This window comes from Chrysochloris asiatica, unplaced genomic scaffold (genome assembly GCF_000296735.1).
Source record: "Chrysochloris asiatica unplaced genomic scaffold, ChrAsi1.0 scaffold00072, whole genome shotgun sequence".
NCBI lineage: Eukaryota > Metazoa > Chordata > Mammalia > Afrosoricida > Chrysochloridae > Chrysochloris > Chrysochloris asiatica.
The window spans coordinates 8456054-8469140 of record NW_006408590.1 but is presented as its reverse complement, the minus strand read 5'-3'; the positions used below and the strand labels follow the sequence as shown (position 1 = coordinate 8469140).

At 36.2% G+C, this 13087-nt stretch overlaps 1 protein-coding gene across 1 annotated transcript in view; it reads left to right on the top strand.

Moving 5' to 3' along the window:
- Nucleotides 1–13087, top strand: part of CCDC73 (coiled-coil domain containing 73) — a 173584-nt gene that overhangs the window by 43688 nt on the left and 116809 nt on the right. Inside the window, 1 exon segment of the mRNA XM_006864869.1 lies at nt 12787–12858. Coding sequence (XP_006864931.1) covers nt 12787–12858 — 72 coding nt within the window.

The window sequence follows — 13087 nt, the reverse complement described above, 5'->3', positions numbered from 1 at the left end:
TCGCAGCCCTATTCGTAACCACTACGCTACCAGAGCTCCTATTTTGTAGAGTTGTCTGTAATTCTATTAGGGTTTGCTTTATGTATTTTGGGGCTCTTTCATTGGGAGCATAGCTGTTTATTATGGTTATGTCTTCTTGTTCAATTGGCCCTTTAACCATGGGATAATGTCCTTCTTTTTTTCTTATGCTGGTTTTTGCTTTAAAGTTTATTTTATCTGAGAATATTATTTCCACTCCTGCTTGTTTTTCATTTTAAGTAGCTTGGTATATTTTTTACCATCCTTAAATTTTTTAAATCTATTTTTGTCTTTGTGTGTTAGGTGAATCTCTTGTAGACAGCTTATTGAAGGATCCTGTTTTCTCATCCATTCTGCTACTCAGTGTCTCTCAACTGGTGCATTTAATCCATTGACATTCAGTGGTAGTTATCAATAGGTAGGGATTAATATTGCTTTCATCATGCTGTTTGTTTTTTGTGGTGCTGCTGATTTCTTTGTTCTGTATACATTTCTGTGCTGAGTTCATTTTTTTGTGTGCTTTTCCTTGTCAATTTCTTCATAGTTTTAATGTTTCCATAATCTACTTGGACTTTCCTTTTCTTGATTTGATGGGATGATGTTTTAAGTTTCTTTGAGGTTACCCTATATTTTATTAAGTTTAAAATTTTTTTTTATGACTGTCTGCTTTTCTTCCTGAGATTTAATTGACTATCTCACCACCTGGATCTCTGATACAATCCTTTCCCCTTCTTTTGCTTTGTAGTTGTCCTGATCATAGACTGACCTCTCAGATCCCCTAATTTCATTCTTGTAGTTTTGTTCTGCTCTGGACTCTTCCATGTCTGAACTGAGTTCCAGGTGGTGTTGCCACATATGTTATTGGTTGTTGTCTGCTTTTTTGGTTCTCAGTCCAAATAAATCCCTTTAGTATGTTTTGGAGCACTGTTATGACATTTACAAAATCCCTTAATTTCTGTTTATCCTAAAATGTTCTGATTTCACTGTCATATTTGATTGACAGCTTTGCTGGGTATATGATTTTTGGTTGGCTGTTTCCCCCCCCCCCCCCAGTGTTTTGTATGTCTCTTCATTGTCTTCTTTATTGCATGGATTGTGCTGAGAAAACAGGCCTTAGTCTTATTGGCTTTCCATAACATTTCCTTTTACTCTAGCTGCTTTTACAATTCTCTCCTTGTCTTTGATTTTGGAGAGTTTGATTATGATACGTCTTGGTGATTTTCTTTTGCAGTCTATCCTGCCTGGGATTCATTCAGCTTCTTGAATGCTTATCTTCTTGTCTTTCAAGATGTTAGGGAAATTTTCTTCCAGCCGTTCAACTATCTCTTCTGTAGTTTTGTCTGTTCCTGCTCTGGAATCCAGTCAGCCTCAGGTTATTCCTCTTTAAGTAGTCCACATGAATCTTAGGCTTTCTTTAGATATTTTCATTCTTTTTTTCTGCTTGTTCTTTTTTCTTAGCAGTATTGATAGATTTATCTTCAAACTTGCTGATTCTGGTTTCTATCTCTTTAATTCTACTCCTTTGCTCTTTCAGTGTATTGTCCTTTTCTGATATTTTAGTTGATAATCTGGACCTGTTTTTACAGGTTTTGTATTGCCTTCAATGCTGTATCTATTTTGTTTAATTGTTCCTGTAGCACTTTTCTATTTCTTCCTTATTTTCCTTGACTTTTCTGTGGAACATTTGGATGAACCTCAATATCATTCTCCTAAATTTCCTTTCAGACAAATCCAGAGCCTCTTTAAACTCCAGTGCCATTCTAGCTCTTCTTCTTTGTCATTTGTTCAAGCTACCTTGTCTTGTTTCTGCATGTGAGCATAACGTTTCTATTATTTTTAGGCATTATGATGTTGTTTATATTTGTATTAATTAGATGAATGTATGATGGTGTATTCTTAAGATCATATGGACTTCTCCATTCACTGCTCTTACATTTCACTTCACAGTGTTTTTAGCAGGTGTTGGTTGTAGATACTGTTTTGGTATATAGCAACTGATATAGGCTCTTGCCCTGTTGGTAGGATTTTACAGGGTGCAATTGTAGCTTGGCTATATGGCTGCAGTTATTGTCTCTTGTTGGGTCAGACATGAAGAGATAGCTCTCTCACAAGATTTAAGGAAGGCCCAAATTCAAGACTAAAAACTGAAGTCAAATGTCATAAAAACCCTTACATATGTAAAGCTGAAAAACTAAAAAAAAAAAAGATAAAAAGAAAAATCATAGGAAAATATGAGTAATTCTTTATTGTCACCTACTGGACTCTTAGTGTGGCCCTGTGGGTTATTGCACTGGGCTGCAAAGTCAGTTTTGAACCACAAGGCCAGTGGTTCAAGCCCACCAGTTGCTCCTTGGAAACCCTATACAGGGTTATTATAGGTCAGAACTGACTTTATAGTACTTAACAACAACAACAACAACAACAATGGACTCTTGCCTTCAAAGTCTACTGAAAAATTCCACGATGTTCCCACTGTGCCAGTGTGATCTGACCCAGACATTCCTTTTTTACCCTCCCCTTAAGTTTGTTTATCTGTTTCTCCTAGTGAGAACTAGCTCAGGAATGGTCAGACCCACTTTGGAAGAGACTCCGGGATCAGTTTCTTTCTTCTATATCCTCCTGAGTCCAATGCAGATCCTTGTCCTGCACAGGGCAGATCAGTGCCAATCCTTCTGCATGTTGCAAAATCTTGCGTGCAACATGGGATCTTCCCTGAGGGTGTCTACTTGTACAAGTCTCTCCTCTTGTTAACTAGTACAGAGATGAGTAAACAAAGCAAAAGAAAAGGTGTGATAAGGAATGAAAAAAACACCTGGACCTGTTTCTGCAGATCAATAGCTGTTTTCTCCTTTGGAGTGCTCTCTTATTCCTCTCTCTACTCATTCCCATTCACAATGGCTGTGGTGGAACACACCACATGGTGTGTCCATGGAACACAACACATGGATCAGAAGTCACCTTCTTTCTTACTCCTGTTTCAAATCTTACTCCCAGTAAGCACTCAAACCACTTATTTATAACTTTATCTGTTGTTCAGAGTTCTGGGATGGCCCTCTGAATCTGTTTCAACTGGTTTTCCATGCTTTCACTGATGGGGTCTGCACGGCCTTTCTGCCTAGTCTGCCCTCAAGCCCCACCTCCCTTTTCCATCTTATTTTGTTGCTTCTTTTATCATTCAATATTTTTCGCATTTAGTACTTCAGTATTGCAAAGGGAAGCCTGATGTTTTCTTCAGTTATTTCAGCTTGAAAAGTGCTGTGTGTGTTCTTCTCTTTTGTTTTTCTTACTCTAGATCTTTGCACATTTCTTTATAATATTTGACTTTGTCTTCTTGAGTTGCCCTTTGAAATTTTCTGTTCAGCTCTTTTACCTCCTCATTTCTTCCAGTTATTTTGTTTTCTCTATGTTCAGGAGCATATTTCAGAATCTCTTCTGACATCCATTTTCATCTTTTTTTTTTTTTTTCTCTCTTGTCTTTTTAGTGAAATTTACCCATCTTTCTGTATGATGTTCTTGATGCCATCCCACAAATCCTATGGTCTTCTCTCATTAGTTTCTAATACATTAGATATGTTCTTGGGTTGATCTCTAAATTTAGGTGGAATAGAGTTAAGGTTGTGTTTTGACTCATGGACTTGTTTTCATTTTTTTCAGCTGAAGCCTGAATGTGCATATGAGCAGTTGATGCTCTGTTCCACAGTTACCCCATGGCTTGGTCTTGGCTAATAATATTGAACTTCTCCATAGTCTCTTCCATATGTAGTTAACTTGATTCCTGTGTATTTCATATGGTGAATTCCACCTGTATGTTGTTGTTGGGTGTCAGTAAGTCAGTTCTGGCTCATAGTGACTGTATGCACAATGGAATGAAATGTTGCCTGGACCTGTACCATCCTTACAATGTTGCTGTGTTTGAGTTCATTGTTGCTGCCAGTGTATCAATCCATCTCACTGTGGTCATTCTCTTTTTCAATGACCCTCCGTTTTACCAAGCATGATATCCTTCTCCAGGGATTAATCCCTCCTGACAACATGTCCAAAGATTCAGAGATGAAGTCTCAGTAACCTCTCTTCTAAGGAGCATTCTGGCTGTCCTTCTCCCAAGATAGATTTGTTTCTCCATGGTACTTGCAATATTCTTAGCCAACACTGTAATTAAAATGCATAAATTCGTCTACAGTCTTTCTTGCTCATTGTCTAACTTTGACATACATATAAAATGATTGAAAATACCATGGCTTGGGGGAGGCAAACATTAGCTCTCAAAATGACAGCTTTCCTCTTTAACACTTTAAAGAGGTCTTTTGCAATAGATTTGCAAAGTGCAATACATTGTTTGATTTCTTGACTGCTGCTTCCATGGTATTGATTGTATACCCAAGCAAACTGAAGTCTGACAACTCAAGAATCAATTGTATTACCAAGGCCATATTTTCAACCACTGATGCTTCCTGTTTGTTTACAACTTAAGTATTTCAATGACCACTAATTATCTATGCATCTTGATTGCATGTTTGATCAATTTCAGACCAAAGAAGTTTGTAGAATTTTTCCATTTCATCATCTCTTGTTTAATGATTGATGTATAAATATGAACAATAGTGCTATTAACTGGTCTTCTTTGTTGTTGTTGTTAAGTGCTGTCAAGTTTGTTCCAACTCATAGTGACCCTGTATAGGATTTCCAAGGAACAGCTAGTGGATTTGAACAGCCAACCTTGTGGTTTGCAGTCCAATACTGATTCTACAGTGCCACACCAGGAGTCCTTTTAGGTGTATGGATATTATTCTTTCACAGACAGCATAATACTTCAATATAGATCTTGAAATGTTTTTTGACAATGAATGTGACACCCTTCTTTTTCATTATTCCAGGTATAGTAAATTGTTTGATTGTCCATTTCAGAAGGGCTAAATCTGTCCATTTCAAATCAATAATGCTTAGATATTTATCCATTTCATTTTTGATGACTTCTAATTTTTCTAGATTCATACATTAGTATATGTTTGCAGTTGTTTCTTCTTCACTTGTTGTACCCCATCAGCAAATGAAGGTCCTGAAAGCTTTACTCCATCCACATCATAGAGGTCAACTCTACTTTGAGGAGGCAGCTCTTCTCCAGTAGTATTTTGAGTGCCATTCCAACCTAAAGGCTCATTTTCTGTCACTATATGAGACACTGTTTTGCTGCTATTCATTAGGTTTTCAGTGGTTAACACTTCAGAAGTAGTCCATCTCTGCTTCTTCCTAGTCTGTCTTAGTTTGGAAGTGCTACTGAAACCGTCCATGGGTATCCCTGTTGGTATTCAAAATATTGTTGGCATAGCTTTCAGCATCACAGCAACAGACAAGCCACCACAGCTTAGGTGGTGATCACTGTAAACTCTTGACTATTTCCAGTTGGCAATGTCTGCCCGGTATTATAAGTTCTTTCATTTGAACTGATTTAACTTTTACTAATGAGTTAGATTATATGGATCTTTTGAGACTGTTATGCTATATCCTTTCTGAGTCAGTTAAAGAAGTGACCCATTAACAAACAATATTAATTCTAGATTTCTAATGGGATTTCTTATAAATCTGTTTGAGACATAATTAGTGTTTAGTCAGAGGCTAGACCATCATGGAGGCAGAGATGAGAACTTTGAGAGAGAGAGCAGCTGAGGACTCATGGAAAAGAAAGGCTGTTTGTGTGCTGGCAGCCAGGAGACAGGCTTGCAGAATGTGTCCTTTAGTTGTTTAAATTATTATATCTTCCTGAGTGTTTTTGTGTACGTCCCTCCACCAAAAAACAAAATAAAACAAAAACAAAGAAGAGGAAATGGAAGCAAATACTGTTGAATGATGATGCACAGAAGAGATTGCAATCATTGCAATGAAATTATGAATGTAAAACTGATGTTCCCCCATGTAAACTATCACTCAACTCACAATAAAAACATAAAAACAAACAAACAAAAAACCCCTATTAATAGCAGTGGAACATTATAAGATAGAACCAGAATATTGAATACTGACACATGATAAACAGCATGAGAATAATGTTAGATATAGTGCCAGAAGATGAGCCCATCAGGTTGAAACACACTCAAAATATGACTGGGAAAGAACTGCTGCCTCAAAGTAGAATTGGCCATAATGACACAAATGGAGTAAAGCTTTCTGGACCTTCATTTGCTCATGGGGTGCAACTGAAAATGAGAAGAAACAGCTGTAAACATTCATTAGTAATTGGAACATGGAATGTACAAAGTATGAATCTAGGAAAATTGGAAGTTGTAAAACATGAAATGGAATGCATAAACATCAATATCCTAGGTATTAGTGAGCTGAAATGGACTGACATTGGCCATTTTGAATCTTACAATCATATGATTTACTATGTATGCCTTGAATGAAAAATTGAAGATGAATGGTATCACATTCGTCATCAAAAAGAACATTTCAAGATCAGGTTTGACGTATGATGCTGTCTGTGCTAGGATAATATCCATACACCTACAAGGAAAACCAGTTATTACTACTGTTGTTCAAATTTACACACCAACTCCTAAAGCCAGTGATGATGAAACTGAACAATTATATCAACTTCTTCTGTCTGAAATTGATCAAACATACAATCAAGATGTATTAATAACTACTGGCAATTGGAATGAAAAGTTGGAAACAAAGAGGAAGGATCAGTTATTGCAAAATATGGCCTTGGTGACAGAAATGATGCTGTAGATCGCATGATAGAATATTGCAAGACCAAAGACATCTTCATTGAAAATAGCTTTTTAAGGCAACATAAAAGATGACCATACACATGGACCTCACCAGATGGAATGCACAGAAATTAAATTGGCTGTATCTGTGGAAAGATATGGTGGAAAACCTCTGTATCATCAGCCAAAGCAAGTCCAGGGAAGGCTGTGGAATGGACCATCAATTGCTCATATGCAAGTTCAGGTTGAAACTGAAGAAAAATAAAAATGTCAATGAGAGCCAAAATTTAATCTTGAACATATCCTACATGAATTTAGAGACCATCTTAAGAACAGAGTTGACAAATTATAAACTATTTACTGAAAAGCAGAAGAATTGTGTGATGACATCAAGAACATCATACAGAAAGAAAGCAAATGGTCGTTAAGAAGACAAGAAAGAAGGAAAAGATCAAAATGGATGTCAGAAGACTCTGAAACTTGTTCTCCAGTTTAGAGATGCTAAAGCAAATGGAAGAAATGAGGAAGTAAAAGAACTGAACAGAAATTTTCAAAGGGCAGCTTGAGAAGACAAAGTCAAATATTAAAATGAAATGTGCAAAGATCTGGAGTTAGAAAACCAAAAGGAAAGAACATGCTCTGCATTGCTTAAGCTGAGGGAAGTGAAGGCAAAATAATTGAATGATGCAGAAAGCATCCAAAGAAGAAGGAAGGAATACACAGAGTCACTGTACCAAAAAGATATGGTCAACTGTATAGTATTCATCTTGTCTAGATGAATCTGATGAAAAGAGATGGGGATAAGATTCTTATGATTCAATAATGAGTAATTGTTATCATGATCAATTGTGACTGTCACAACTGTAAAGGTAGAAATTTTGCAACAAAAAGAGGGGAGTCGTTAATCTAACAGTCCAGGAACAGAGGACCCTAGGACCATAAAGGGAGAAGAGCATGAGCAGAATGCAGGACCCTATCCAGAGAAGCAGCAACACTTAGAGATGAGGGCATGGAGAGAGAGAGCAGCTGAGGACTCTAGACTCATGGAACGAGAAAGGCTGTGTGCTGGTGGCCAGGTGCTAGTGGCCAGGAGGCAGGCTTGCAGAATGTGTCCTTTAGTTATTTAAATGATTATATATTTCTGAGTGTTTTTGTGTACATCCCCCCCCCAAAAAAAAACAAAACACAAACAAAAAACAGAGGGAATAGAAGCAAATACCGTTGAATGATGATACACAGAAGAGATTGTAATCATTGCAATGCAATGAAATGATGAGTGTAAAATGGATGTGCTCCCATGTAAACTATCACTCAATTCACAATAAAAACTTTAAAAAAAATGTAAAAGAGAAAATATACTACTTTGAGGACTAAAGTGTACCTGACTCATATGCATGTGAAATCTGGATAATTAATAAGAAATAACTAAGAAGCATGGATGTCTTTGTGTTATGATGCTGGTGAAGAATATTAACATTATACCATGGACTACCAGAAGAATGAACAAATCTGTCTTGGAGAAACTACAGTTGTAATGCTCTTTACAAGGGAGAATGTCAAAGCTTTGTCATGTACTTTGGTAATATTGTAAGGAAGGATTAGGGACAGAAGGACATCATGCTTAGTAGAACATTGAAGGGAATATGACTTGAGTCCTTCGATAATTACAGAATCGCTGTTTGGATATGGCATAAATTGAAGGGCACAGAATTCTGTAGGTTAGGATTAGAGAGAGAAATTTCACCTACACAATTGTATAGAACTAGATGGAAGATATTCAGAGAAGCAAAAGTTTCACATTTTCATATTTTTGTTACATAAAGGCTTCTATGATCTTAAAAAAAAGAAAGAAAGAAAAAGTCAATGTTCAACCATTTTAAGAGGTAGCATATTATCAAGAGCTAATGATACTGAAGAAGAAGTCCAAGGTGCACTGAAGGCATTGGCAAAGAACAAGGCTCTGGGAACTGATGGAATACAAATGAAATCTTTCAACAAACTGACTGAGCACTAGAGACATTCACTCATGTATACCAAGAAATTTAGAAGACAGCTACCTGGCCAACTAATTGGAAGAGATTCATATTTGTGCCCATGCCAAAGAGAAGTGAATGTGGAAATGATCTGACAATATTATTAATATTGTATGCAAGTAAAATTTTGCTAAAGATAATTAAAAAAACGGCTGCAACAGTACATTGACTGGGAACTGCCAGATGTTCAAGCTGGATTCAGATGAGGATGTAGAACAAGGGATATTATTGCTGATGTTAATGGATCTTGGCTGAAAGTAGAGACTACTAGAAAGATGTTTGCCTGTGCAAACACTATGCAAAGGCTTTCGATTGTGTGGATCAAAGCTGTGGACAACATTATAGAGAATGAGTATTCCAGAACACTTAATTGTGGACAACATTATAGAGAATGAATATTCCAGAACACTTAATTGTGGACAACATTATGGAGAATGAGTATTCCAGAACAATTGTGCTCATGAGGAACCTATACATAGATCAAGAGGCAGTTGTTCATATAGACAAGGGGACATTGAATGGTTTAAAATCAGGAAAGGTGTGCACCAAGGCTATTCAATCTGTATGCTGAGCATATAATTCGAGAAGCTGGACTATATAAAGAAGGATGTGGCATCAGTATAGGTGGGAGACTCATCAACAACCTACAGATGATGCAACCTTGCCAGCTGAAAGTGAAGAGGACTTACAATACTTTCTTATGAAGATCAAAGAACACAGCCTTAGGTATGGGTTGCACCTCAATGTAAAGAAAACAGAAATCCTCACCACTGGATCAATAAATAACATACATATAAATGGAGAAATTATTGAAGTTGCCAAAGACTTAATTTTACTTATATCTACCAACAACACTCATGGAAGCAGCAGTCACGAAATCAAATGACGTGTTGCATTAGGCAAATCTGCTGCATGAGACCTCTTTAAAGTGTTCAAGAACGAAGATGTCAGTTTGAGGACTAAGGTGCACCTGATCCTAGCCACGGTATTTTCAATAGCCTCATATGCAAATGAACATTGGAAGATGAATAAGGAAGACCATAGAAGAATTGATGCATTTGAGTTATGATGTTGGAGGAGAATATTGAAAGTTCCATGGATTGCCAAAAGAACAAACAGATCTGCATTGGAAGAAGTACAGTCAGAATGCTCCTTAGAAGCCAGGATGGGGAGACTTTGTTTCTCATGCTTCGGACATGTTATCAGGAAGGACCAGTCCCTGGAGATGGACATCATGTTTAGTAAAATGGAGGGTCATTGAAAAAGAGGAACACCCCCAGTGAGATGGATTGGCACAGTGACAATAGCAATGGGCTCAAACATGGCAACAATTATGAGATTGGTGCAGGACTGGGCAGAGTTTCATTTTGTTGTACATACCATCACTATGAATCAGTACTGACTCAATGGCACCTAATAACACAACAATTTGCACATAACCCTTATGTATTAGATTATTGAATGTGGTATTATAAAGGAGATAATAACAGTTCCCTGGTGAGGATCCAAGAGTGACAGTTATAGGCTGAAATGGGATACGATTACTTTTAGTGTTGTTGTTAAGTGCCATTGAGTCGGTTCCAACCCTTAGCAAACCTATTTAGGGTTTCCGAGGAGCAACTGGTAGGTTTGAACTGTTGACCTTGCATTCAAACTCACCTTTCAGTCCAGTGCATTATCCTGTAGTGCCAACCAAGACTCTATTTTTAGGATATTGTTGTTGTTGTTGTTAGGTGCCATCGAGTCGGTACCGACCCATAGCAACCTTTGCACAGCAGAACAAAATACTGCCTGATCCTGGGCCAACCTCACTATTGTTGCCATGCTTGAGTCCATCGATGCTGCAACTTTAGGATAGGGGAATGTATTTGTGGATTATTAACAACACCCACCATAGAGTAACTCATTGACTTTGAGGGTGAGGGTATGTGAAGATAACAGTGTTTATAGTATTGATAAAATTTCACAGGATTTTATTTTATTATTTAGAGAAATCTCCCTTTGCTAGTCTAAGGACAAATTAGGAAATTGGGCAGTCCAGTACATTATCCTGTAGCGCCACACCAGGACTCTACTTTTAGGATAGGGGAATGTATTTGTGGATTATTAATAACACCCACCATGGAGTAACCCATTGACTTTGAGGGTGAGGGTATGTGAAGATAACAGTGTTTATAATATTAAAATTTCACAGGATTTTACTTTATTATTTAGAGAAATCTCTCTTTGCTAGTCTACGGACAAATTAGGAAATTGGGTATGTAATTTCCCCTTAGAGCAGTGTCATTGATTCACCCATTTGACATTTGTCTTCATTTTTTTAGCTAGCACAAAAAAAATCAGTTTCCCACTAGTCTTACTGCTTACAGTATAGTAGCTATAGGTGTTTTTATCCATCGGCATTCTCCTCCAATGCTTGATAACTGGAGTGGGGATTTGTAGTTGTTTTTCTAAGGCTACCAGTTTATTCTACTTTTGATCGAAAGCTTTTTTGGAATTCTGTAATGGGGATATTTCCCATTCCAGTTTTTGTTGCAAATTAATGACTATTTCTGAATTAAAACTGTTTACAATTAGTGAGGAAAGTATCTCATTGCCTACAGTATTTTCACATATAAGATGCCCATGTAAATAGCGCATACACACATATAACATGCAGCATAGGGAACGAATCCTCTAGGGTATTGTGGGATTTACAAAAAAGAAAAGTTAGCACTCACATAACTTGTGTAAAAATACTGGAGTGCTGAAAAATGTCTAAAGATGCTAACGAACTTACCCTTGAAGTCTCCAATCCGCCCCACCCCCCCGTTTTCTTTTTATAGCTTGCTTGCAGCACTGAATTAGAGTCTGACATATTTTCATAGGTAAAACTTTGGGGATAGGCTATTGAAAGATTTTATTCAACATCTACAGCTTTTCTATAGATGTTCAACATCTATACAGCTTTTCAAATCCATCTGGTCATACAGTTTGGGATTTCCTGAGTCACTTCAAAGATCTCCTATTCTGTTGTTTCTATTCCATTTATTGGAATCTGAGATTTCTTCTGACATATAAACCAACTGACATGGTTCTGGGCACTGACAATATTATTTTTTAAATTAGTGATGAGAATGAAAATATTTTAAAGTAATTATCAACTGCAGGAAAAAAGTTATAGTTGTGAATAGAAATGTAATCATTGTATACTACATGGTTTAGCATTGAATATTTTCATATCTATTGTAATGTAAATACCAACTATTAATTTAAGCTAAGGTTTTGATAAAACTGTTAGATGAATAGGGACAGAGGATGTGGGGTAATGGTCAATTGTATAAGAAAGCTAAACTCCCAAGTATCATAACTGGAAGTCAAGAGACACATTTTTAAAATGGATAAATCAATGTATTATTTAGCAATATGGAAGCAAATAATAAAACAATTGAAACTGGTTGCCACTTCTAGATTTAATTTCTTAAAATAATGACAATTATTTGATAAATATAGAAGAAAAAAATTTATCTAAAAGGACAGAATAATACACAATCTCTATCAAAAAGAGGGGAGAAGGAAAGGACAATAATGGAATAATGTATGTGGATTATTTCCTAAAGACTGCCCTGTGGTAGTTTTTGTTTGTTTTAATATTCAGTGAGTTGCCATATACTTAAATAATAAAACTGGTTTTCGAGGTAATTTTGGAATCTATATATTAGGACTGTTCATATGAATAACTGCTGGCCAAAAGATTGTCTTGAAAAAAGGAAGGAGCATCCTGGAAGAATTCAGTGTAGAGTTTAAAAATTTGAAAAAAATCAATGTGTTTTTATCATTAAGAAACAATTTAAAATAAACTTTATGAATGCTGATTCCATGATAGTTAAAAAATAATAAAAATTGGTTTAAAGCTGCGTTTCAAGAACAAAAAATAGTATATGCAATAAATATGTTTCACTTTTATTTAAAATGTAAACCTAGTTTAAATTTAAAGTGGAAAAAATTGCTACAATTTACATTTTCATTTCTCATAATTTTAAAAATAGGAAACTCTTCAGAATCAAAAGGAAACATTAGACAAGCAACACAAAGAAGCAATGACAGTTTTTAAAAAGCAGGTAATTTCATAAGGCAAAACAAAGTTTTAAATCTTCGCCTGAATAGTATGATAAGCTGAATTCCATATTCACTGAAGACAAAAAGAAGAAAAAGTGAGTGATTTAAAAAAAAAATAGTTTTAAAGTTTTGAATCAAGACAAATAGCGAAGTTGATGAAGTAGTAGAATGAATTAGTTAAGAAGAGAAGCTGGGCAAGCTTTTTTCTTGAAAATGGGGATGTCTTTTCCT